This window comes from Erythrolamprus reginae, chromosome 2 (assembly GCF_031021105.1).
Source record: "Erythrolamprus reginae isolate rEryReg1 chromosome 2, rEryReg1.hap1, whole genome shotgun sequence".
Classification (NCBI taxonomy): Eukaryota; Metazoa; Chordata; class Lepidosauria; order Squamata; family Dipsadidae; genus Erythrolamprus; species Erythrolamprus reginae.
Genome location: NC_091951.1, coordinates 129,821,738 through 129,849,601, shown reverse-complemented (window position 1 = coordinate 129,849,601; position 27,864 = coordinate 129,821,738). Strand labels below are relative to the sequence as shown.

Below are 27,864 nucleotides of genomic sequence, written 5' to 3'. Positions count from 1 at the left end.
AAAACAAAACAAAAATGTCGACCTTGGCTTCAGGCAGCCTCTAAAAGAAAAGCAACGCCAAAAAAAAAAAAAACAACCGTTCCGACGCGATTCAATAGAGGGCGCCGAACGTGATGGACGGAGCTTCTACGTGCTATCTTACTCAGCACCCTCTAGTTCGTTCACTCGCTCGCTCACTTTTTGTCGCCTCGGCGTCAACGGTGAATTCTGGTTCCGGTTCCGGCTAGCGCGTGTTTCGTGAGAATGGCTATGCAAGCGGCGGAGTGGGTAGAGCGGCTGCAGCGCCAGGTCAGAGGCTTCCCCGGGTGGGTTGGGCGCGGTTTCGGGGGTTAAGACAAGCGGGAAGCTGGCACGGTCCTCGCTTTTCTCCCGAAGCCGCTTCGGGGGGGCCTCTGTTCTCTTTGCCGGTTGGGCTTCCGCTGCAGACGCGTGCCAATGCTTGGAGCTTGCGCGGTTCAAACCTTGGGCTTTTCTCCTTTGTGTCTCCTCGGAGTTTCCCCTTCGCTCTTATTTATTTTCGGATCCTTGGTCGGGCTTAAAGCGGAACCGCGCAAGGAATTTCCTAAAGCAGCAGGTTAACCGGGGGAGAGGAGCGCCACCTTTGCTCCCTGCTCGGGTCCGTTGTGCCAGGGGAGAGAAGGAAAGATGGCTTAGCGGCAGATTTTTGCTTATTTTGTTATTGGCGAATAAATTTTTCCTTGATCATCAAAAAGGAATAATATATGGCAGATCTAGGGAAAAAAGAAACCAATAAAAGCCGATTACCTACTGTCTCGCCTCTTTCTCTTTCTATCTCCCTCGTTTGTAACCATGTTTCTCTACTTTCGTTTTTATTTTCTTAAAATAAAACGTTTACGTACATAACGTAATAGCATAGCAACAGTATTTAGCCTTATATGCCTCTTCACAGTACTTTACAGCCCTCTTTAAGCGGTTTGCAGGGAGTAAGCATATTGCTCTCAACAATCTGTCTGGGTCCTCCTTTTACCGACCTTGAAAGAGTGGAAGGCTGAGTCAACCTTGAACCTACTGAGATTCGATCTGCCAAACTGCTGGAAGCTGGTGATCAGCAGAACTAGCTTTCAGTACTGCACTCTTAACACTGCACTGCCTTTACATTTTCCATTCATATGTGGATTCTGCTGGTAGATCTCGAACACAGGTAGTCCTCTACTTACATTTACCTAGTGACAGCATAAAGTTACAGCGGCCCTGAAAATAGTGACCATTTTTCACACATCTGATCATTACAGCAGCCGCACTGTCATGCAATTTTCATTTGGATGCTTCACAACTGGCTCACATTTATGACAATTGCAGTGTCCCAGAATCAGGTGGTCCTCTGTCTTCTGACAAGCAAAGTCAATGGGGAAATCAGATTGACTTAACAAACATTACTAATTTAATAACTGCAGTGATTCACTTAACAAATGTGGCAAGAAAAGTCCTAAAATGAGGCAAAACTCACAACAAATTTTCACTTAGCAGCATAAATTTTGGGGCTCAATTGTCTTAAATTGAGGGATATCTGTGCTTCCCAAAACATCAAATAAATTTGTTCTTTTATGGAACAAATTTAATTGTTTGATGAAAAGTTGTACATTGATCCCTCGATTATCGCAAGGGTTCCGTTCCAAGACCCCTCACGATAATCGATTTTTCGTGATGTAGGGTTGCGGAAGTAAAAACGCCATCTGCGCATGCACGCCCTTTTTTCCATGGCCGCGCATGCGCAGATGGTGGAGTTTGCGTGGGCGGCGGGGAAACCCAGATCTTCGTCTGCTCGCTGCTGCTGCAGCCGCCCAGCAGCTGATCTGCTCGGCGGCAGCAGCGAGGAGCCGAATCGGGCTTTCCCCTTTGCGTGGGCGTCAGCAGCGAGCAGACGAAGATCGGGGTTTCCCCGCCGCCCACGCAAAGGGGAAAGCCCGATTCGGCTCCTCGCTGCTGCCGCCGAACAGATCAGCTGCTGGGCGGCTGCAGCAGCAGCGAGCAGACGAAGATCCGGGTTTCCCCACCGCCCACGCAAAGGGGAAACCCTGGCTCCTCGCTGATGCCCCCGCTCGCCCGCCCGCCGCCCGCCAGCAAGAGGGGGAGAGATAGAGAAAGAGAGAATGAAAGAAAGAGATGAGAGAGGGAGGAAGAGAGTGTGAGAGAGGAAGAAGCAAGATAGAGAAAGAGAGAGAGAAAAATGAGAAAGGAAGGAAGAGAGTGACGTCATTGGGTGGGAAAATCGCAATATAGCGTTTCGCGAAGATCGAGATCGCGAAACTCGAGGGATCACTATAGTTGAAAACTGTGTTTTTATACACATGGATTTATCCTTAGTTTTTTCCCAATCTATGGCAAGATTGACATTTCCTGACAGCAAAGGAAAGGATGTCATAAAGAATTCTGCACTTGATTATCATAAATTGAATTGCATGGTTTTCTCTGTTATGAATGTTTTCCTCCTTTCCTGTTTTGGTTTTTTTCCTTTTTCCTTTATATATTAAAGCAATAAAATATTGAAAATAAATTCCTACCTTTCCAGCAATATCCAAAGAATCCAAAATAATTCCTATCAAGACTGAAAAATAATAAGATAGCAGTGTATACGTTTAAAGAATAAAAATTAAATGAGAAAACTTATGACATCTCTCTGAACGTTTCACATAAAAGTGACAATTGTTAGCCGCTTCTTTCTTGCCATGTGGTTATTGTACTTATTCTTTCAAACATACCAGTGGACTCATATTTTCTTATAATAATTTTTACTGTATTAATAAGGGAGAAGATTAGTTATTTCCATAATTCATAACATGAAAGCTTGATTAAAAATTGCATGTGTTTTAATAGTAGAAACCTATTTCAAAAATCTATTTATTCCTTCAGTAGGCTTAGTACTACTGTAGATTGATTTTTTAAACCGGAGGATGCAAAAAGATACAGATTAATAGATGACTGAAATCATCAATATTAATTTACTATATATGTTTTCCTAAGATATATAGCATTCCATACATGGTGAAGAAATAAGAATGGTGCACTTTTTAAATTTTAGGAAATAAATTGTAGTATTGAAAAAAAAAATCATTGTTGCTTTTTAGGAAAGAGAAATCAAGATTTTAACTGCTGAAATTGATCATTTGAAAAACTACGGATGCTTGGGAGCTTCACCAACCTTGGAAGAATTGCGGGAAGAAAATGCAAAATTAAAATATCGCTTAAATATCCTACAACAGGTATGATGTTGAACTTTTGGGACAGCAAACATTGTGGATAAGGAAAATGGACATTGCTACAGATCTGAAAGAAATGTTTTTTATGAAAAGTGGTTAGTGCACAATAACATAGAAAACCAATGGTGGGGAAAGACCCATTAGTCCATGAAGTCCACTCTCTCTTTTTTTTTTTTTGTTTAAAGTTAAGAAAATTAGACAGTGACAAAATTGATTACCACACCCAGAGGAGAAAATGAAAGCAAAATGTTGTGGGAGAAAAATTTGAATGGAAAATAATTATAGTTCCAGAACTGCAGGAAATTTTCTCTCTTGATGTACAATGGATATAAAAAGCCTATACACACCCTTGTTGAAATGCTATATTTTTGAGATGTAAAAAACCAGGCCAAAATAAACCACTTCAGAATTTTGTTCTACTTTTCATATAACATATAAGCTGTACAATTCAATTGAAAAACAAAGAGAGTGAAAAATTGGGTGCATCTTATACACCAAACCACTCCCACTCTTTGGTTTCTGTCTGACAGCACTTTACTACCATGCAGCAAACAGCAGCAGAGCCTGCTTAGCACTAGCCACTGAATATCTGCTTCCCGACACTTATTGAATTTGCTGGCAAGCCCATGCTAAAATTGAAAGTGAAATTAAAGTTAAGGAAGCAAATTGCTAGGGGGATCAGACTCCTGAAACGGCCTGTTTTTTGCTGCAAGGAGATAAGTAATTACTATAAATGCCTATAGAATGTTCAAGTTATTGATTTATTTTTAAAAGACTGCTTTACTATTAACTTAACAAATTGAAGAAGCTTTTTAAAATAAATGCTTGATTTGAAGAAGCCCAGTGCTATTGTATCTTCTTTTAAATAGCAGAGAATACTTCCAGAAAGCCACATCAATTTTAAAGATCTGTAAATGTATAATATAAAATGTCTTGTTTTAGTATTAAATATTAAGTATTAGTATTAAGGCAGCTGAGTTAAACCCTCAGCCATGTTTGTAGTAGATCTATTTAAATAATTGGAAGGAGTTAAGTGTGATTACATTTAAGAAAACTTTCTGGGATTAATATGCTACCATAATATATATTTCTCCAATTCTTTGCTATTTCTATGGGTCAGGCACACATGCACAGAAATACATGACACTGTGTATCATCTATGCTGTTTGCTGTTTGGCAAATTGCTTGGAAACAGACCTCATAAGTTACAACATTTAATGTTAGTCTGGGTACCAATAAACAATCAAATCATATTAGGAACCAGTCAATATAAATTGTAACAATACAAGCAACAAAGTTAACAATCATACAGTCATTATTGAGAGGAGATGGGTGATGGGAACAATGAGAAGATTAGTAGTTGCTCGGACTTAGTAAATAGTTTGACAGTGTTGGGGGAATTATTTGTTTAGCAGAGTGATGGCGTTCGGTGGAATATTGTTCTTGTGTTTTTTGAATTCTTGGCTCCATGGAAGCATACGTTCTTATCTATTTGAATTCATTATTAATTTTATTTTGTACTGCTATTTAGAGCCTTCAGGAGGAAAGACGTAAAGAAAAATCATTCAAAGGCATGATTAATGTCAATCAGAGGATTCAAGAAATTTTTAAGGCAGCTATCAAAGCTGCATATCCAGATTTAGAAAACCCACCATTGGCAGTAACACCAAGTCAACAGTCCAGATTTGGGGATTACCAGTGTAACAGTGCTATGAGCATATCTCAGGTAATTGATCTTTACTGCTGCATCTTAAACAGATAAGATTATCACAACATATTACTATGCTATAATATGAGTATACAATTGATATGCTTTTATTAGGCAGTTTTTTTCCATAGACCTGTCATAAATTATTAAACCTTTGGATTGTGGCAATGCTTTGTAAATAATTTGAAAATGTGTAGCCTGGTGAATAGCACGCTATAGTGATATTATTTTGGACTTCAGTATTTCTAAAAATTCAGTTTGGTGATTATATAGCCAAAAAACAAATATTTCCGTGGAAACTGTCCAGCTGTTTGCATGTTTTTATTTTAACTGTTCCTACATCATCTTTTTTTGTGCAATTTAAAGCAGATAATTTAGTAATAATATATACTGAAAGGAAAGCAGAAGTGACAAAGTACAATGTTGTAGTGAAAGGTCTGCAAAGATATGCAACATATCTTTCTGGGAATTGAGTTAAAGAACATATTTATTGTTCCAAGTAAATGTGGATATGACTTCTCTAAAAGGATTTATATGGATGATTTATTTACATAATAAATATGTTTCTAAAAGAAGTCTTGCTTTTCCCCTTTCCATTCTTGGTCTGAAAATTTCTAAGTGCAGTCTGTTGTACAGTGCAAATAAATAAATAGCATTATAAATGTTCACACATATAGAACTCATGTTGTTGCTTTTGGGAGTAAGTAATATTAGGCAAAGAGCAGGGAAAAAATTTAAAGAGTAGTAATCTAAAGAAATTAAGACACAAGTTAAGGAAGAAGAAAGAAACATAACTAAATGTAGTTTACACAAAGACCACTTACTATAAGAATTGCAAATCATGCTAGACTATGGGAGTCAGAATCCCTTATATCAAATTATTTTGTTGTTCTAATTTCTCAACTCATTTTGAATGTCATAAATGCCATCCAGTCATTACTATTTTCTTAGTATTCAACATTTTTAGTATTTCTTTTTTTTTCCTTCATCCCATTAATTTTTTATTTATAATTTTGTTTGGGATTTGATCCTCATTGATCTCTATTAACCAAAACTCCTCGGGATAACTATTTCACACTAGTGTCACATTTATATTTCAACACATATTCATTCTTTATGCGATCTTTTCTCATTTTACCACATTTGCTTCTAAAAGTCAGTATTCCTTCTATGTGCTTTTATGTTTCTGTTATATCCAACATTCTATAACAAACTGGTTGGAAGCAGCTGACTTACTTACATCCTTTGACAAACATTCCTTGCAAACATTCAGTCCTTGAATTCCTTGCAGACACACTCCATTAATTCTCTTCTACATCCTAACATTTATCTACTTGTACATAAATACATTTGATCTCGGTCTTTATCTCCACTTATGTACAACTTACAAGTATTCACTCAGTTTTCTCTTTTAAACACAACAGTGATCTTTTATACATTAATTTTTATATCCATGCTTATCCTTGCATCATAAAAATCTGTTTAAATTTTCTGAACACAACTCCGCTTCTTAACCAATATCCTAGCTTTGTCAACATAAAAAAGTACATGCATATTCATATTTCTCACCAGCATAATGGTAACAACACCACATACGTTGTAAATCTTTCCACAACTGCACAACCAAGGAGACATCACATATCTTTCTCACTGCTCATTCTCATCTCTTTTACTCTTTAAAATAGTATCAGACGTTGTATCTTGAAATTCAAGAAGAATAAATGGTGAAGAACATTAATGATTGCATGAATGAAAAGAAATGAGTCTATGAAAGTAGAGAAAAATGAAGGGTATAATAGATTTGGGTGAAAGTAGTATAGTCTTGTATAGATGAATATATTCAGGAAAGTGAAGGGATAGGTTTAATTATGGATGAAATGGCCTAAACATATTGTATGTAAGAAAATGCATATAGAATAGAGTAGAATATTCTTTACAGGCCTAGTCTGTTTGGATACACAAGGAGCTTGTCTCATGTCCATAAAATCCCAGTGTACATAACAAAGTACAAAGTGATAAGTCATAGATCATAGTTACAATCATAAATTATAAGATACAAACAACAATTGATAAATCATAACATACTGATAGGAGAAGGTAATAAGAAAGATGAGAAAGAAGATATGATAGCAATACAGCTCTTCTACATCTTTAGGCATAAACAGTGCTGTGGGAATTAGGTATTTAGCAGAGTGATGGCATGGGGGGGGATCTTTGTGTCTACTTGTTTTGACATGCAATGCCTTATAGTGGCGTACTGCAGGGAAATGTTGAAACAATTTATGTCCAGGATGTGAGGGGTCTGTAGATATTTTCTCAGCCATTTTCTCATATAACATACAACATTATCTAGGATTTTTATATCATGAAAAAAGATATTTGGATATAGTTGTATATCAAAATTCAAACGGTAATAATGAATTTAGGTAATTAGTTCAAGGAAACTCATTCTGAATTAACATAATTAGGAAAGTTACTCTGAACAAAATAAAAGAATATAGGAAAAGTGTTATTATTCAATGCTCAGAAATCTGTTTTAAATATAAGAATCATAATATAGCCTTTATTGTCATTTTTTCCTGTGGGTACACTGGCACACTAAAAATGAAATTATGTATACACATACATAATACACATAGATATGCTATATATATATACTATGCTATGTACTACATACTATATACTACACCCTAATATAAATACATATAAATATTAATCACTGTCAATCTTGAATACATAGCAGAAAGAGGAAGCTTGAGCATTTGCAAAGTTGATACAGTGTCACTTACATGTGATATAAGCAAAAGTAGAAGACTATTCATGTGTTTGTGTGCAAAGGATTATAATTTATGATGAAAGAATAATATATTCAGTGAAGGTATGTTTATTTCCTTCATTTAATTCACCCTGTTTATTATTTATTTCCATGTCCTTTAGCTTTTACCATATGGGCCTATAAATACCAGTTTTGGTCAACCAAAGCTTATATGAAATGGTATTAGTAAAAATAAGAAAGCACATTAGATTACCATTCTCCATTGTAGTTAAGACATATGCAATTTCCCAACTAATCCCAAAGGCATAATAATTAACTATTTTGACCAATATGCCACAAGCATAATCTTAAATCTTACAAGCCAACATGCTCTTGTTTGCATCCCCCCAGCTGGGATGTTTATATATTCCTCATATATTGATTCACATGGGTACAATTTTTGTAATGTTCTATCATCAATTAAATCAGTGCATGTTCACAGTGTAACATACACTTCTTTCCTTAATTGCCTAGGAACGTAGTTGGATAGCTTGGCAAAGTGGCCTGGCAGTAATCTCATTGATACGTGCCAGCCATCAGATTCTCTGCATGAATGTATTGGAGTAAATGAACCACATTTTTTTAAAAAGAGTTCATTAGTACTAAGATTGGAAGCCAACCAACTCAACACAAACTTGCGATGCCTTTTAGAGAATATAGTTTGACTGTTGTTTTACTCTAAAGGAACAGTGGCTAGCTGTCTTGTCTAATATTTGTTTCTGTTTTTGTTGCTTCTGAAAATAGGCATGGGCAGAAGTTGGTAATGGACTGTTTTCACCAATTGCATATGCTTTTAAACTATTCCTAGGTCATATTCGAGATGTGATACTACTGGAACTTTCCCCCCTCAAATTTTGCAAAAGTTATGTTTACTTCACTGATTACTTTCATATATAGTAATTGTTCTGATAAACAGACAAGCTTTCGGAACATTTGATAAATTTAAAAGAGTACCAGTAGTTCATTTTAAAAAGAATGTGTGCTAAGTATAAAAGTAAACTTATCAGCAAATGATCATAGCCAGAGTAAAAACAGTTTAACATTTTTCTCATTTTGATTTCAGGCATTCAAAATAAAACAGTCTAGGTAGGTAGGTAGGTAGGTAGGTAGATAAACAGATAAATAAAATAAAACAGTAAAAACAGTTTAAAATTTTCTCATCCTGATTTCAGTCATTCAAAATAAACATAATCTAATATAAGTTGGTATCAAGTTTTAGAATCTAAATTATGGGTGGGTTCTAACTTACCTCATTGCCGGTTCGCTTCATCCCACGCTACATGGTTGTGTCTCCTGCGTGTGCGAAGCGCACATGCGCAGTGCCAAAAAAATCCCCACAATAAAGCCGAAAACAAGATGGAAACGCATGTGCATTGCCAGAAACTCAGCTACTGCACATGCTCAGAATAAATCCAAATCAATAATAAAATAAAATAAAGGATGGCGGCACCCAGAAACCGGCAATGACATGACATCACTAGTGGTTCGCTACTGATTTGTACGAACTAGTCCGAACTGGGAGGACCCCACTTCTGAGCTCTATGTACCGTACACTTTGCATTTAACTTCACATTGATACAGAACAAAGATTCTAAAGGGATGTATGTGTATGTAAGAGAGCTGTGTATCTCTTCGCCACTGCAATTTTTTTCGGAACCACTTGGTTGACTTTCATTCACAATACAACATTCTAGTAACTGGAAAGACAAACATGATTCTGATTGTTCTTTCTACTTTAATAATTAATCAAAAAAGTAGGTGTACTTTCAGAGTATATTTTGAGGAAGCAATCAACGCATATGAAATAATCTAAAGAATTAATTCGTTAGAAAGGAACAGTCCAAAAATGAAAGTATAGAATCAGATCTTTGAGATCAAGTAAATATTTATTATTATTATTATTATTATTATTTTATTTTATTTTATTATTATTTATTAGATTTGTATGCCGCCCCTCTCCCTAGACTCGGGCGGCTCACAGCAATAATAAAAACAATGTACAACAAATCTAATATTTAAAAATATCTAAAAAACCCTTATTTAAAAAGCAAGACATACACACAAACATACCATGCATAAACTACATAGGCCTGGGGGAGATGTCTCAATTCCCCCATGCCTGATGGCAGAGGTGGGCTTTAAGAAGTTTGGGAAAGGCAAGGAGGGTGGGGGCAATCCTAATCTCCGGGGGGAACTGGTTCCAGAGGGTTGGGGCCGCCACAGAGAAGGCTCTTCCCCTGTGTCCCTGGGTAGCTTTTGAACTAAATAGTAGCAATTTACTTTTTTAAAAATGTCCCACAGTTAACTACAGTATAATAACACATACATTTTGGAGATATTGCCATGAAAATGGAAGCTGAACTGATTTGGTTTAGATATATCAACATAGAATCACAGTTATTTGCTATCCTCTGCATTGGATTTTTGAAAGTATGTTTAAATGACTCTCTGTGTCCTTGGATGATTGGTGCATTATTTTTTAACTTGTGTATTCCAATCAGGTTTTTATAAAATAAGGTCTATTATCTTTGTCAAAGTGGGTTAAATGATAGTTCTGTAGGATATTGACCATGGCATTGTGTGCCTGGCTGTGTTTCCAGTCAATAAGCAATTACACTGACTCCTTTCCTTATTTTCAGATACTGCTCAAGACTAAGGAGCAAAAAGTAAGCCCAAGAGATATTGCTGACAAAATTGCCAGAAATATTCCAGACAATGAATGCATTCAGAAAATTGAAATTGCTGGACCCGGTACAGTTACTTTATCTTTAATATAAGTAGAAACAGAATTTGCTAGCAATATATATTATAATGAAATTAAGTTGACCGTATCACATTCTGGCACTTGCTGAACATGCTTCTTTTTCCCCATAACCAATTATTGAATAAGTCTGTTTATAGAAGAGTGTATCTATCTGCTATAAGTATGCATAGCTTTTTTGGCATAGACTTTCATTTGTGGTGAACTGAATATTTATATTGTGATTACAAATACAGTAGTACCTCGTTATACGAACCCCTCGTCATATGAACTTTTCGAGATACGAACCCGGGGTTCGGAAAATTTTTGTCTCTTCTTACGAACTTTTTTCGCCTTACGAACCCACCGCCCAAAGGCCGAACCCGGAAGTTCGGCAAAAGTTCAGGTTCGGCGTTCGGGTTCATAAGGCCACCGAGAAGCGCCGCCGCCCGGCTGTTGCCTTTTGACACAGCCAGGGGTCTTCTCAGCGTTCCCCTGAACGCCGAACCCGAACTTTTGCCGAACTTCCAGGTTCGGCGTTCGGGAGGCCACTGAGAAGCCCTGCTGGGATACTCATACAGACGTGGGGAATCCCAATTGGGAATTCCATGGGCGGAGCTTTGATGTCACAAAGACGTCCTTCCTGGCCGTCCGAAACATGGACTCCAGGAAGGACGTCTCTGTGACATCAAAGCTCGGCCCATGGAATTTCCTATTGGGATTCCCCACCTCCATTTGAGCCTCCCGACCGGCTGACAGCTCCGTGGCTCTTCTGGCAAGGTGACAGCCGGGCGGCGGGGCTTCTCGGCCACCCGAACCCGAAAGTTTGCCGAACATCCGGGTTCGGCATTCGGGAAAACTCTGACAAGTGCCTGGCTGTTTCAAAAGGTGACAGCCGGGCGGCGGTGCCCAGCGGAGCACCGTTTTTGCGATATTTTTTTCTTGCACCCATTAATTGATTTTACATTGTTTCCTATGGGAAACATTGTTTCGTCTTATGAACCTTTCGCCTTACAAATCTACTCCTGGAAACAATTAAGTTCGTAAAATGAGGTATTACTGTATTACACTAATCTGCTACATTGTCTACAAATATTGCACTAATTTTCTGCAAAATATTTTCTTTGTAAAGAAAATAGATGTGGATATGTATTTATATTGTTAATGACCATTTTAATTTTGATGTCTCTAAAGGTTTCATCAATGTACATTTGAAGAAAGATTTTGTATCCAGACAGCTGAGCAGTATGCTAATAAATGGAGTTCAGCCACCTGCTGTTGATAAAAGAAAAAAGGTGAACAGTAAATGGCTGTTGGTATCTTATCTTGCCCGCTAAGTTCATTCTGGCTTTGCCAAAAATGAATGTTTTTTTTAAATATGTAGTTTTCTTTGAGCCTCTGTACAAACTCTTTCATAACAATGAAACAGGTCTTTCATAGTATTCCAGGAAAGAGAGCTAGTGACAGAAAAACCGGTTCATGCTTATAAGCAGAGAAGAATACTTCTGACCTTTTTTATATTTGTATCCAGATTAATAACACAAGCTTCCAAAAATTCTGCCCTTTTAAATATAAAAATTGGTTTTTTTCCTTTTAAAGGAACATTTGTACAAAACACAAATAATTTAGGTAGAACTGAACATACAATATTTATTTCATTTGTTTGATTTTTATCCCACCATTTTATATATAAATCAAGGTGGCAGACATACATAATACTCTCTCCTCCCATTTTCCTCACAAGGCCAAACCTGTGAAGGAATTGGACTAAGAAAGGATGATTGGTCCAACGTCACTCAGTCGCTTTTTATGCCCAAGGCAGGGCTAGGACTCTCCTAGTTTCTAGGCCAGCACATTGAGCACTGCATCAATGACTTTTATATGTTGTCTGGTTAGTGCATACATGGGATTCCACAAATAATGGAATGTGTGAATGTGTGGGTCAGTGGGTGTCGTGTATACATATAGATATATTTTCTGCATGTAGTAAATATGTAGAACAATATATGATTATGTTCATTCTTCACTCCCAATAGCTAGATTCCATAATAGTGTATATATACACATCATATAGAGTATTTTTCGGAGTACAAGACGCACCGGAGTATAAGATGCACTTTAGTTTTGGGGGAGGAAAATAGGGAAAAGAATCTGCTTATCAGGTATTCATCTGGCTAGCATCCTTAGTCTGGTCAGCTTCAGCACATTATTTTCTCCACTGGTTAAGGGCTTAAAAAAAAACCTTTATTCTGAGACAGCAACAATGAAAGAGCTTGCAAGCCGTTAAAAGCTGGGAACATTGTTAGCACCTGGTATGGGCTGGAGCAAGTAAAGCAATGGGGGGGAAAAACCTACCAAGACAGGATTTGGAAAACATTCCTCACAGAGAATAACAATGAAAGAGCTTGTAAGCAGGTAAGAGCTGGGAACATCATTAGCACCTGGTTAGGGCTGGAAAGAAACAGCTGGAGCAAGTTAGACCAATGAAAAAAACCCTACAAAGACAGGATTTGGAAAACATTCTTTTTCTCAGAGTAACAATGAAAGAGCTTGCAAGCCAGTAAAAGCTGGGAACATTGTTAGCACCTGATTAGGGCTGGAAAGAAACTTCTTCGGAGCACGTTAGAGTAATTGAAAAAACCCTGCAAAGACTTAGGGCTTAGAAAACATTCTTCACAGAGAGAAACAATGAAAGAGCTTGCAAGAGCTGGGAAGATCGTTAGCAGCTAGTTAGGGCTGGGGGGAAAAGCTACATTCAGAATATAAGAAGCACCCTAATTATCAGCCTCTTTTAGGGAGGAAAAAGGTGAGTCTTATCCACTGAAAAATAAGGTATATAACCAATTGTATTCTAATTTTTATTTTTATTTTTTATTCCATATAAAAAGGTAGTGATTGATTTCTCTTCCCCAAATATTGCAAAAGAGATGCATGTTGGACATCTGAGATCAACTATAATTGGGGACAGCATGTGCCGTCTTTTCGAATTCATGGGGCATGATGTTCTAAGGTAGGTCATGTAGTTATTTATGGGCATGCTCATAACGTATTTAGAGATAAAGTGCTTTTTTTCCCTATGAAGCAGCCACACTTTACTTTCAATAATTTGTGTGACACAGATGTATCAAAGAAATGCTAGAACTCCTTTGGCTTGAGATTAACTGTATTAATTAAGCAATAAGCCCACTGGAAATACTATTCTACTTACTTATCTGGCACAATATTTGTAGACCAAAACACCACAGCACTCTAGATGAAAAATTTCAATTAGAATTACTGAAATAGTATTTTTGTATATAAAGGATACCTGTATTTTACACTTGGTTTATTTTTCTTGTTATCCAGATTGAATCATTTAGGAGATTGGGGCACCCAGTTTGGGATGCTTATTGCTCATCTGCAAGATAAATTTCCAGATTACCTCACTGTTTCTCCACCCATAGGAGATCTCCAAGCTTTTTATAAGGTATTATATCCACAAAGTTTGTTCCTGTTATTATAATGGCTTAGAAAATACTTGATGTTTTGCACGGTGTTGAAACAGTATGTTTGTTTTTCTTTTTCATTATTCCTTAATATAGGATGTTTTTTGTAAGAATCTTTTTAAATTGAAAGGAGTCATGCTATTCTTAATTAGAGGAAAAAGAGAATGTTTAAAGTTGACTCTGATCAATCCAGTAAGAGATACAGACTACTGATATAGTCATCATCTATGTATGTAATGTTGTTAAAGAATGACACGCCCCACCCCATCTCAAAAATCAGTTAAATAATAGTTAATGCCATTGACATCCTATTTCTGTGGATTACAGGCGAAAGTACAGTAGATTGGGATACTAGTCTAAAAGAGAGTGCGTTCTTTCCACTCTCCCTGAACATACAGGATTTTGCTGCACATTACCCAAACAAAAGTAATCAAGGAGTTTGAAAAGACAATGTTGGCATAGCTGCAAATATTTTCAGACACAAAATCAACTCTTTTTAAAATTAGATCCACTTAGATTGCTTAAAAATCTGCACTTTTCCATTTGTAAGCATTGTAGGGAGGAGTGCGCGATTTTAATCCCACTGAGAGCATATTTTCATTCTCCACTTCTTTATAGAAGAAAAACTGTTATGTTTTTAAGATTATGCAGATTAATAGCACAGAAAATTTTCCGTAACTCTTATGTGAGTGAGGATTCCCAATTACTCTTCAGTGTTAGAGCTGCAACTTCATAGTGTACTTAATTTCTGCATATATTAAATAGCTTTTTATATACATGTACTGAGTAGATCAGACAGTTAAAATTGCTGAATTGAGATAGTTATGTTTCTTAATTTGAAATCTAATTAATGTTGCCCTTTTTATCTACTCTAAGCATTAATGCTGCTATGAATACTTGGATTAGATTCCATTTAATGCACATCATAGCATCTTTATATTCTTAACCTAGGAATCGAAAAAAAGGTTTGACACTGAGGAAGAGTTTAAGAAGCATGCATACCGCTGTGTGGTCCTGTTGCAGAGCAAAAGTCCAGACATCATTAAAGCTTGGAACCTGATTTGTGATGTGTCCCGAAAAGGTGCTTTTTGAAATTTTGATCGGTTTGTCTTTGCTCATTTTGAGCATTTCCTTAGAAAAAGATTTTTCTTAAACAGTTTGACTTGAAATTATTTCTGTAGAGCCCTGCTAAAGCATAAGAATTTTGAAACTACCATTTAGAGTGGAAAATTTTGAGAGGTGGATCTAAAGTTGCTCCTCTGTGAATCCCAAATCCAGTCTGTAATATCAAACTTTCCAGTGTTTTGGGTCTCCTAGCTACTAACATATTACAGTGTTACACATTAACACTGAAACAGATTTCTGTCCTGAAACAGATTTCAGAATGTCCTGAAACAGATTTCTGTCCACTGTTTTTAAATATGGTTTAGAGATTTATCACTGTAATTTGCACAGGGAAGATTATAGTTTATTGTAAGAGCCTAGTTTCTTTTTTATTATACAATTTTATTTGTAGGAAGCTTTCAATCAAGTGTGTAAAAGTTCCAGTTTTCCCTCTTGCTTAACATGGTATATGTCGATGAAGATTCTCAGTTTCCCAGGTAGAGTTGTCTGGAAGTTGAGTCAGGCCAATTGAACTTTCCTTTTTGGTTGAAACATTTTGCTGCTTATCTTGGACACTGCTTATCTCATGACTCAGTATCCAGTTAACTTCCATGATGCTGGAAATTATGAACCTATATTGAATACTGACAACAGTCAGCTTCAGATTTGTTTACCTGAAATTTCATTAAGCCAGTTGGAAGAGGATACGACTTTAATTATTATTGTGTTTTAAACTGATTACAAAGGCCTTGGTGAACTTCAAGGTAAACCCAACTTTTTAGAATTGCTCCTCTTCCATATAATTTGCTGTTGTTTTATTCTAATTACTAGATTTTCAATTTAAGGGCCTCAAATTCTTCACTGTTATGTGCTTAGATTGTTTTTTCTCCTCCTCTTGATCAGAATTCCAAAAGATATATGACTGCTTGGATGTTTCCATCATAGACAGAGGAGAATCATACTACCAAGATAGGATGCATGAAATTGTGAAGGAGCTTGAGCAACGAGGTAATACATCTATATTGTAATTGGAATTTTAAACACTATAGCTGAAATATGTTTAAAATGATAATCCATTTAATATATGTTTCAGATCTTCAGGAAAGGTTGCTTTTATTTAAAATGTTTTATTATACCTAATCAGTAACTCTTAACTAGGTACTATTAGCCTGAAATTCAAAAATTTCAGTCTTCGAGAGAGGGGCGGCATACAAATCTAAGTAATAAAATAAATAAATAATATTTTCTTTTCTTTTTTCAGTTGTCAGGGTTTGGATAATTAATATACAACTTTATTTCATTGATTTTAGCCTGACACATGGCAAGATTATCTAATCTGCTTTGTAACATCTTTTCAGAAACAAATTGTGACAATCCAAATATAAAGATGACACCAAATACCATGCAATATTTTTTGCAATGTATTTATAGCCATATGTATGTTCACTAATACAAGAAGCAAAATGTTCTTTATTTAAGACAATCTTCGTACGTGCACATTTTTGATAGCTCTTATAAAGAGAAGTTCATGAAGAAAAGCATGAGTGATCATATGGAGATTCTTGATTGGCAAATTTCTGAGATAGCTCTTCTTTGATGATATGATGTTGTATTATTTACAGTTTATTCTTCAGTTGGTAGTTCCGAAATAGGGAGATTACTATTTCGTATCCTCTGGCCTGGAAAGAAAGCATCATATTGCACCTTGCTGACAGTAAAATTGGGCAGGATATTTGACTTCAGATTGGTTCCCTTTGTTATCCTGGTTCTTAATTAATTTCCATAATAAATGTAAATATCCCCAGTGCATGATAAGTCAATGTTGTTTGGGACACATTGTTGATATAAGAATGTTCTATCTTCAGACAATATGTCAATACAGTGATCCCTCGATTTTCGCGGTCTCGATTTTCGCGAAACGCTATACCACGGTTTTTCAAAAAATAATAATTAAAAAATACTCCGCGTTTTTTTTCCTATACCACGGTTTTTCCCACCCGATGACGTCATACGTCATCACCAAGATTCACTTCTCTGTCTCTTTTTCTTTCCTGTCATTCTCTCTCTTTCTCTATCTCTCCCCCTCTTGCTCTCTCTCTTTTTCTCACTTTCCCTCTCTTGTTTTCTTTCTCTTTGCCCGCGGGCGGGCGAACGGCGGGCGGGCGAGCGAGTGGCGGGCCGGCGAGCGGGCAAGCGGGCGGGCAGGCAAGCGGCAAGCAAGTGGGCGGGCGAACGGCGGGCGGGCGGGTGCCTACGGGTGGCCGACATTAAATACAACCATTGCCAGCCTCCGCACTTTCGTCGCTCCCCGGCTCCACCATCTGCGCATGCGCGGCCATGGAAAAAAGGGTGCGCATGCGCAGAAAATCGATTATCACGGGAGGTCTTGGAACGTAACCCCCGCGATAATCGAGGGATCACTGTATCTATTTGTAGTGTTGCTAGTTTCTAACAATATCCAATTGTTGCCATTCCATCTCTTAAGTGTTCACTAGCTAAAAACTAAATCCTTAATTTACCCATTAAGATACTATAGCTATCTATAGCTCATTGTGTTACATCTCTTTCTAAATGAAAGAAGTTGTTTTTCTTCTTCTTAAATTTAACTGGAATCTGTAATCTATAATATAATTGCTTCCTGTATTTTAGATATAAGGCTTCAACTAACAGAATTTGTTGTATTAGGAAGGTTAAATTTATAATCTGGAAACATTTAATAGTGGATTATTCTTTTGTGAATGATTAATAGTAAAATCTGTAGGGTTCTGATTGCTTGAAAACAAGCATTACTCAAAATAGAAAGTAACAGATGTTACATTTGGGAAGATAATCACATGCATTTTTCTTGATTAAATTTGGAGCAAAGAGATGTTCTATTACTGTATGTGAGAACAGGATGAGAGTTAAACTGAGTCCAAAAGCATTTTGCTACATTGTCCACTGATTCTTTTCAAAAATATTTCAATTTTGTTTTTCCTCTATTAATCAACCTCTGAAATCAGAAGTGAAGCCAATCTCAAGAGATAATTACTGTTGTTGTATTGGCAGATGCAGAAAGTTTAAATAATTGACTCCATTTTGTATGCCTGTTTGCTTGGCTTGGAGTATGGCTACATGACAAGTTCTGTTTATAAATCTTTGTTGAACTGTTTTTTATTTATACATATTTTTGTATTTTTAAAAAAAGTAGAATTGCTTCCAAAACTTTAATATAATTTTTCATCTGTTTTTGCATAGTTACCTGTGATGTATTTTCTATCTTTAGGGTTTCTACAAATGGATGATGGCCGGAAGATTTTATTTATTCCAGGATGTTCTGTTCCTTTGACAATTGTGAAGTCTGATGGGGGTTTCACGTATGATACATCAGACTTGGCAGCAATAAAACAGAGGATTTTTGAAGAAAAAGCTGATTATATAATTTATGTGGTAGACAGTGGGCAGGTAAGCTTAGTTAACCTGTTTTTTCTGTTTTGTAAAATGTTTTGCTTGTGGACATTGATGTGATTCAAATCTGATCTAAATATACCATTCATTTAATACTCCCTCCCAGTTCATTAGTTCCTGTAACTTTTTTGACTGTTATTTTTACTTATTGAGATCAACATTAAACAGAAATGTATGGAGAAACACAAAATACAGTCCATTATGCTTAACTAATTAATGTTCTTTCCTTAAACAAAAAGATTAATCTGTCTGATCATTTTGAGTATTGAATCTTTTTGGGAGTCTGGTTCCTTCCTTGGTTCTCAGGACAGTTGTTTCCATTGTCTTATTTGAAGCAAGGCATATTTTATTACAAACATTTTTAGATATCATAATTAACAATTTCTACCATAATCCTGCTTTGTTTTGCAGTCTGTTCACTTACAAACAGTTTTTGCAGCAGCTCAGATGATTGGCTGGTATGATCCCAAAGTGACCAAAGTAATTCACGCTCCTTTTGGAGTGGTTTTGGGAGAAGACAAGTAAGTGTACAAAGTATTTTTGGAGGGGAGGAAGGAGGGGAGGGATTATATGTGAATGTGTATGTCCATTGAGTCTGTCTTGATTCTTAGTGTCTATCTAGTCAAGTCCTTGAAGTTTTCTTGCCAGCAATTTCAGAAGTGATTTACCATTAGTTTCTTGAGATCACCCAACTGGCATCACACCTAAGGCAGGATTAGAACTCAGAACTTAATTGTTTCTAGCCTGCTGTCTTAACCACTACAGTAGAACCCCGACTTACGAGACTAATTGGTTCCGGAAGGAGGCTCGTAAGTCGGAACGCTCGTATGACGAAACATTGTTTCCCATAGGAAACAATGTAAAGTCAATTAATCCGTGCAACAAAAAAAAAACCCGCTGCCGCCGAACGCGGAAGTTAGCGTTCAGAGACAGCTGCAAAGCAGCGCGCGTGTTTTAAAACGTGGCAGCCAGCCTGGGGGGCTCGGGGGGAAGCCCCCGAGCCCCCCAGGCCGGCTGCAACCTTTTAAAACACGCGCGCCGCTTCGCAGCTCTCTGCTGAATCCGGAACGCTAACTTCCGCGTTTGGATTCAGCAGACAGCTGCGAAGCAGCGCGCGTGTTTTAAAACGTGGCAGCCGGCCTGGGGGGCTCGGGGGGAAGCCCCCGAGCCCCCCAGGCCGGCTGTGACGTTTTAAAACACGCGCGCTGCTTCGCAGCTCTCTGCTGAATCCAAACGCGGAAGTTAGCGTTCCGGATTCAGCAGAGAGCTGCGAAGCGGCGCGCGTGTTTTAAAAGGTTGCAGCCGGCCTGGGGGGCTCGGGGGCTTCCCCCCGAGCCCCCCAGGCTGGCTGCCACGTTTTAAAACACGCGGGATACGAGCGCCAAGGAGCTGTCTCCTGAAGCTGAAAGCGGAAGTTAGTGTTCGGCTTCAGGAGACAGCTCCTTGGCGCTCGTATCCCGAATGTGAGCTCGGGAGGCGAACAAAAATGTCGCTCCCCTCCCAGCTCTTATCTCGAGTAGCTCGTAAGTAGAGCTGCTCGTATGTCGAGGTTCCACTGTATACTAAATGCTTCCTCAGTATGCCTTAAGATCAATTATATTGTTAATCTCACTGGAGGAATTGATATCCTTATTTAAGATTAATTCAATAGAGGGGGGAAATCTATTGATTTGGACCATGTAATATTCATGTTGAAGACAATTTTATGAAATAAACTGTCTAGATCAAATATTCAGGATTTGCATTGGATGCTTTTGAAGCTGCTCGTTTTTCCGAGGTTCTGCCTGGAAATGAGGCCAGTATTAATCTAGCTGATGAATAGTCTGACTCTGCATAAGACTTCTCTTTGAAGAGAAAAAGAGTGTACACACGTTTACTTTTTTTCTTAGCATCAATTTAATTGTGACATGTACTTTGCCTTGTTTTTTGAAGCATATTTTTGCAGGCTGGTTAGAATGAGGTTTGGTTGTATATTCTGCAGCTTTACTTTGAGATAAAACATTGAATGTATAGTGCAAGAAAAGCTACGGAGACATCTCTTTTTTTGATCTGCATGTTGTAATTAAATTGTTTATGTTGGAAATAAGAATCCTCTTCATCCATGTACACAGTTTTATGAATATGATTAATCAATAATCAAAACTTTGTTAACTAAACAAACAAGTTAAGTAATTCTCAGGAAGCCTTTTTTTTTAATTTGGAAAGACACTCCCTCCCGCATCTACATTTTTTAAACTCTTGTCACTTCTTTCTTTTATTATTCTATTTTAAATTTGAATTATGCCCATTAATTAGGGATTCAGCATCTGAGTCATGCAGAGCTATATGAAGCCCAAACCTTTGTGTTTCATTTGCTATTAAATTATAATTTTTATTTCAATCACATTTTTAAAGTTTATTTATTTATTTGCTAAATTTATCTTGCTTTGAAATTGGGGGGGCTCATGGTGGTGGCTTAAAATTTATACTATAAATTTCTGAGAATGAACTACAGTACAGTAGTTAACTATACTACAGTAATTAACTAAACATAATTTTATTACACTAGAGTCAATGAGATGATATTGGAAACCTGTTGTTTCAGGAATGGAACACTCCAGAAAAGAAGGTTTTGGATCGGGATCAGTATGGTCCTAAAGACTTCTGAAGCTGGGACATTTCTGAAGATTTCATTCCTCTTCTGGACCCTACTGATCCTGGTCTAAAATAAGTATCAGTAAATGTTTTCACAGGATTAATTTGGAGCCGTGGTGGCGCAATCATTAGAATGCAGTATTAGAATGCAGGAGTTTGAGCTTGACCAGCTCAAGGTCGACTCAGCCTTCCATCCTTCCGAGGTCCGTAAAATGAGCACCCATATTGTTGTGGGAAATATGTTGACATTTATAAACCTCTCAGAGAGTGCTATAAAGCACTAAGTGCTCTTGGTATTGCTGTGGCTAACTTCTGAAAAACTACCAAATCATACTTGGAACTGCTAGATCAGTTGCTAGAGAAAAGGCAACTTCTTACACCTAAAATGGAATTGGAATGGTTGTTGTTGTTGCCGTCATCATTATCATCATTATCATAATAAGGCATATCATTTTAGGAGTGCAGGGACAATTTGATTTCTAGCATACCTCATTAAGACAAATTGTGACATTAATTGAAAAAAAGTGGTCTTTTCCAAAATTAATTAAAATATCCCTGTGTTCAAACCAAAATTCAACTTTATTTAATCCTCCTAGTTTGAGTCTGGGTATTTACACTGAAATAAATTTTTTAAAATCCATCAATTTTTAATCTATTACCTGTCACCATGGATACAAAGAGTTGTCTGTCTGGGATGTCACTTTCATGCTGGGAAAGCAGCATATGTTTACATTTGGAATGTAACTTTTATTTAAAATGAGAAACCATTTCAGGAAATTATTTTCACTTTCATATAAGGAAAAAGTTCAAAACACGTTCTGGAGATACAGTACGACTGATTGATCTTCTTGAAGAGGGACTGAAGCGATCAATGGATAAACTGAAGGAAAAGGAAAGAGATAAGGTAATGGATTGCTTTTCTTTTATTTTCTTGAATCTAATGTAGTAATTTTGTTCTATATTATCCTTATGTAGCATGTCCTACACGTTGCACTTCTTTTTGTTTTAATTTAATGGAATTTTCTGTTTTGCTAATATTTGTTTGGATAGCAATGGACATTGTACTAAGAGGTCCGATCTTGGATACGGTTTCATAATGCTTAAAGCTATCATTGATGTTTAAATGGGTAGGAAATAGAGAATTCATAAACTCAGAGATTAATTTTTGCTCTAGACTGTAGACTCTTGTATTATCTTAGCTTTCCAGCAGATGGCAGAACAACATATAATGAAGGATAGGACCATTTTTGTATTGAATGTATTGAAGTGTTTCTGGAGGGGCTGTAAATGGGGGTGGGTGTCTAATTTCGCTGCTAAGAAATGCTTTTTACCTTACCACAAGTAGAATGGTCACTAACTTTCATTGGTGACTTCAAATCCTTTGCATCATATAAGTAGAGCTTATGCCAACATCATTCAGTTGTTTTAGAGAATTATTTTAAGCCACTTGTAGAGTTGAACTAAACTAAACTGAAGACTGAAATATTTGAGTAATATTGTCTCCAAATAGTAGCTATAAATGATAGAAGATTTTTTATTTATGAGGTGACATTTGATGCTACTTGCCCGTTTCCTGTTTTCAAGCCTGTATAGTTGTATATGACTGATACACTATTTTTGTTTTTATTTGTTCAATACTTTGTGTCTTTATCTTGCTGTTCATTGATGGTAATTAAATATTCATTCATTTGTTTGAATTTTTGTTTTGTTTTAATAGGTTCTTACAGCTGAAGAATTAAAGACAGCCCAGATCTCAGTTGCCTTTGGTTGCATTAAATATGCAGACCTGTCTCATCACAGAATAAATGATTACATTTTCTCTTTTGATAAGATGCTTGATGATAGAGGAAATACTGCTGCTTATTTACTTTATGCCTTCACTCGAATCAGGTAGATATTATGATATTATGCCAAGTTCTTTTATTTTTCAAGTTATAATACAGGATAATATATAATATGGGACCATTAATGCCTTGCTCTACATTTAAAAAACAAACTTTAACTAATAATCATTTTTAGAACATTGAGGCTATGCTGATATGTGCTAAACTAGATAATTTGTTAACTATAAAAATGGCATTTAGCTGTCAATATGTTTAACAGCCTTGCTTTCACAAATCTATAGTTATGGGCATACGTCGCTAATTATTTTAATGCCCAAGGAGGACAGAAAAAAATAAACATATAACTTTAAAATTTAAGCATTAAAAGTAACATACAGCCCATTCAGCAATGTATTTTGCTTTAAGAACAATACTCAGTAATTTAATACGATAATCTTGGAAAAACTTACATGGCATATATAATGATTGGGGCTAAAATACATATGTTTCTGTGATTGGGGTTCAGTAGGAAAGAACTGCTGAGACATGTATTCAGCCTGCTGGGACCTCCTTCAAATATGCCTTTTCCCACTCACTTGACATAGACTAAGGAAATAATGTGGCTTATTTTAAGGAATTTTTTGTATGTATTAATGAGATCTTGCATAGGAAGTCAAGATGATTTAAATGTGGTTGCTTACTCACCCCTTTTTTTATAGAGCAATGGATGCTTAAAATGGCTGATGTAGCTTATATTGATTTTATTCTTATTTATTTATTTATTTATTTATTTATTTATTTTGTCCAATACACAATGAGGGTTTTAGTTGATATATATCTATATACACATAGTAAAATACATGATGAAGGTTATAAAGGAGATATTTACTTTAAAATTGGACTGGCTTTCTTAAAATCTCTATCTTGATTTATTCAACGCTTACTTTTACTTATCTATAATTACAAATACAGTAATACCTCATGATACGAACTTAATTGGTGCAAGGAGGAGGTTAAGACGAAAGGTTCGTAAGACGAAACATTGTTTCCCATAGGAAACAATGTAAAGTCAATTAATCCGTGCAACCAACCCCCCCCCCGAAAAAAAACGGCTTTCGGCGACTGCGGGGAAGCCGCGCGGCTGTTTTAAAAGGTGACAGCCGGCCTGGGGGGTTTGCCAGCACCCCCCTGAACCCGGGTTCGGGGTTCGGGGGGGTGCTGGCAAGCTCCCCAGGCCGGCTGCGACCTTTTAAAACACCCGCGCCGCTTCCCAGCTGTCTCCTGAAGCCGAACGCTAAAGCCGAACTTCCGCATTCGGCTTCGGGAGACAGCTGCGAAGCGGCACGGGTGTTTTAAAAGGTCGCAGCCGGCCTGAGGGGCTTCCCAGCAACCTCCCGAACCGAACCCGGGGTTCAGCAAAATTTTGCCTCTTCTTACGAACTTTGTTCGAGTTACGAACCGGCGTTCGGGAGGCTTCTGGGAAGCCCCGCCGCCCGGCTGTCACCTTTTAAAACAGCCGCCCGGCTTCCCAGCAGTCTCCAAACGCCGGTTCGTAACTCGAAAAAAGTTCGTAAGAAGAGGCAAAATTTTTCTGAATCCCGGGTTCGTATCACGAGTTGTTCGTAAGACAAGGGGTTCGTATCTTGAGGTTCCACTGTATTGGATATAAGGAAATGAGCTGCAGAAAATATATCTAGCTCACAATCTCAATACAGATCTAACGTACACCCGCCCATTCTTTTCTTCCTTTTACTCTTTTCTTTCCCTTTCTTTTTTATTTCTTTTGTATGTTTGTATGTTCATAGACCTTTTGTTTAATTGTCTTAGTATACTGTCAAAGTATATTGTTTAGACTATAATCTGACATGATTATTATCTTCTGTAACTTGGAATGTTTTTATTGTCTATCGCAACTATATGTATTCATTGTATATTTGTAAATAAAATATTTTTAAAAATTAAAAAAAAGAGGAGATGCTCATAGTAAAATATATCTAAGAAATAATAGAAAAGAAGGTATAGTAATAGAACATATCAATGAAAGAATAGAAGAGATATAGGAATAGAAGAAAGGAATGGGAGATATAGGAGAGCAATAGGAAAGGGGACGGAAGGCACTCTAATGCACTTGTACTCGCCCCTTACTGACTTCTTAGGAATCTGGATAGGTCAACCGTAGATAATCTAAGGGTAACGTAGATAATCTATATTGACTCAGGACTTGTAAGATATGAAAGATAAGTTCAGCTTGTGAAAGTTAAATTAAACTGATTTATTGCTCAATGCAAAGCAATATTCTTAAACTAAGGTCACCACCTGGTTGGAGTTAGCTAAGGATCAACAACTATCAAGGGATTGGACATAGGGATTCTGGGGTGATCCTTCTTTTAACTCCATCCCCAGGTCATAACATCCCTTCCACTATAGGATTAATATCATTGTCAAAGTGCATCTTTCAAGCAATGTTTCTAACAATATTGTCAAAATAATACATAATAGCTAGCCATCCTTTTGGAGTGAATCAGTAATTTTGGTACGTCTTTGTTCTTGTATCACATAATCTTTTGGGGGGAATCTGGATAAATATGTTTTTCTAGAGAAAAAAGGCTTGATTCCCTGGCATCTAATCTAATGTTTATTTCTGTGACAGATCTATAGCAAGAGTGGCTAATATCAATGAGAATAAACTGCAAAAGGCAGCTGGAACAACAGAGATAATATTGGACCATGAAAAAGAATGGAAACTAGGCAAATGCATTTTGAAGTTTCCCGAGATCATCCAAAAGTGCTTAGATGACCTTTTACTGCACACTCTCTGTGACTACCTCTATGAGCTAGCTACCACATTTACTGAATTCTATGATAACTGTTATTGTGTGGAAAAAGATAGACAAACTGGTGAGTTACCTTAGTGTTTCGAAAGTAAAGTGGGACAATTGTGTGAATATTATTAAAGCCCCAAAGTATTGACAGCTCAATTAGAATTACAAAGATTTGTGAAAATGTTTCCTTTCAAACCAGGTTTGTTTGTTTGTTTGTTTGTTTATTGATTGATTTGATTTGTATGCTAATGATCTTCCCAGCTCTGGAACCTGCGTGGAACCTCATATTGAAAGAACCTCAGACTTTTTGTACTATATATATTTTCTGTCTTAAAAGGGCTAGAAAATACAGCAAATAAAATTATTAATCCTTTGAAATAAAACCCTAACATGATTGCAAGATAAATACATGGTTGGATAGACTGAGCTTAAATTATAGCTGCATTGGACTTTGTATGAATGCAAAAGTTTGGACAGAATAATCACAAAAGTAAAGTACTACAGATAGTCTTCGACTTATGACCACAGTTGAGCCCAAGTTTCTATTGCTAAATGAAATAGTTAAGAAAGTTTTATCCTATTTTACAGCCTTCTCTTGCCAGAGTTGTAAAGAGAAACACTGCAGTTGTTAAGTTAGTAACATGGTAGTTAAGTGAATCTGGCTTCCTCATCGACTTAAGCTTGTCAGAAGTTTGCAAGAGGAAACCATATGACCTTGAAATACTGCAACCGTCATAAATATATGCCAGTACTGTTGCCAAGCATCTGAATTTTGATCACCTGACCATGGTGATGCTGTACCAGTCATAAGTCACTCTTTTCTGTGCTAGAACTTTGATTGGTCACTAAAGATATGGTTGTAAGTCAAGGACTACCTTTAGAGTGACTGTTCATAAACTTAATTTAGCGTAAATTGAGAGAAACTGATTAAAACTGCATAATGTTGTGTTGTTGAATCTGTAAAAGAGGCAAAATATGTATTAATTTCTGAAATGGCTGTATCTAATATTTATTTTTTTGCTGTGTTTGTTTTTTATCTAGGTGAAATAGTGAATGTGAACATGTGGCGAATGCTCCTGTGTGAAGCAACAGCTGCTGTAATGGCCAAAGGTTTTGATATCTTGGGAATCAAGCCTGTCCAAAAAATGTAATTAAAATGGCTTTTAAAACTGTTAGAAGCAAAGGATAAACAGTTTCTTTCTTCCTTCCCGGGGTTGGAACTTAATAAAAATAACAGATGCTCAGTTTGGATTTTTCTCTTTCTTATCGGGTCAGAAATGCTTGTAATTGTGTTTCACCAAGTTAGATGTCTTTTCAGCCACAAAAGTTATATGCAGTGTCAATCTGTATGCATTTTAAAATTTGCATAAATTTTATGTTCACATAAAATTGAATTACAGTAGGGAAACATAAGCAACATAAGCAAGAACAATAATTCTTTTGAGAAATCTGTCATGTTTGAGCTCAGTAAAATGGAATATTTATGTCAGAAGCTTATACAATTCTAAATGAAAAAGAGATCCTGTAGCTTTCTCTGATAGTTTACCAAGTCTCATGTTGCAAGAATTGAAAACATACAGTGTTATAAAATACAAACAAAGTTACTTTTGCCACACACATCAATATTGAAGTGATGAAGCGCTTCACCTTTTTATTAAAGGTGCATTGTCAATATATCAAGCATATTTAACAACAAAGTTATTTTGACAATACAAATAGATGGTAAAGAAGTAAAATATTGCAGCATGTTCAACATGTTAACGTACCAATAGTATTCAATATATTATTTCCTTCCTTCTCTTCCCTCCCCCCTCTTCTATATTAAAATTGCTACTTAGCTGCTAAATATTAGCATTCACCAGCTCTCCATGTCTAAAGATTTGTAAATTGATGCCATGTGGCAAGAGGTTTTTTTGTTGTTGGAAATATATAAACAGTGGTAGAAATACCAAAGACTTCTTTTACATGGCTAGCGTTATTCAAAATGCATTATTCAAAAAAAAAAAAAAGCTACATTTTATCATCACAAACCAAGAAATCAATTTGGCTATTCAGTTATTCCTAATGA

General features: G+C 36.6%; 1 protein-coding gene across 2 annotated transcripts; it reads left to right on the top strand.

The window, feature by feature from the left end:
• The first annotated feature begins 119 nt into the window (after positions 1–119).
• RARS1 (arginyl-tRNA synthetase 1) lies at positions 120–27,040 on the top strand. Of its 2 annotated transcripts, none has more exons than XM_070739468.1 (15): positions 120–288; positions 3,087–3,221; positions 4,750–4,944; positions 10,381–10,492; positions 11,676–11,776; positions 13,370–13,491; positions 13,827–13,947; positions 14,918–15,047; positions 15,974–16,078; positions 18,336–18,514; positions 18,929–19,038; positions 21,950–22,055; positions 22,869–23,041; positions 25,625–25,872; positions 26,838–27,040. In XM_070739468.1, exons 1-15 carry the CDS (start codon positions 244–246, stop codon positions 26,945–26,947), a joined length of 1,992 nt encoding a protein of 663 aa, XP_070595569.1. In that variant the 5' UTR covers positions 120–243; the 3' UTR covers positions 26,948–27,040. The 2 variants fall into 2 exon arrangements, with proteins under 2 accessions (XP_070595569.1, XP_070595570.1); XM_070739469.1 differs by having other exon boundaries at positions 200–305.
• Positions 27,041–27,864: the final 824 nt, after the last annotated feature.

Bases quoted from the DNA above. Each gene is read 5' to 3' on its own strand.
- RARS1 (XM_070739468.1), top strand. From the start codon at position 244: ATGGCTATGCAAGCGGCGGAGTGGGTAGAGCGGCTGCAGCGCCAG. The intron at 16,079-18,335 runs GTAATACATCTA...TTCTATCTTTAG, and splicing joins GAAGGAGCTTGAGCAACGAG to GGTTTCTACAAATGGATGAT. The intron at 18,515-18,928 runs GTAAGCTTAGTT...TTTGTTTTGCAG, and splicing joins ATGTGGTAGACAGTGGGCAG to TCTGTTCACTTACAAACAGT.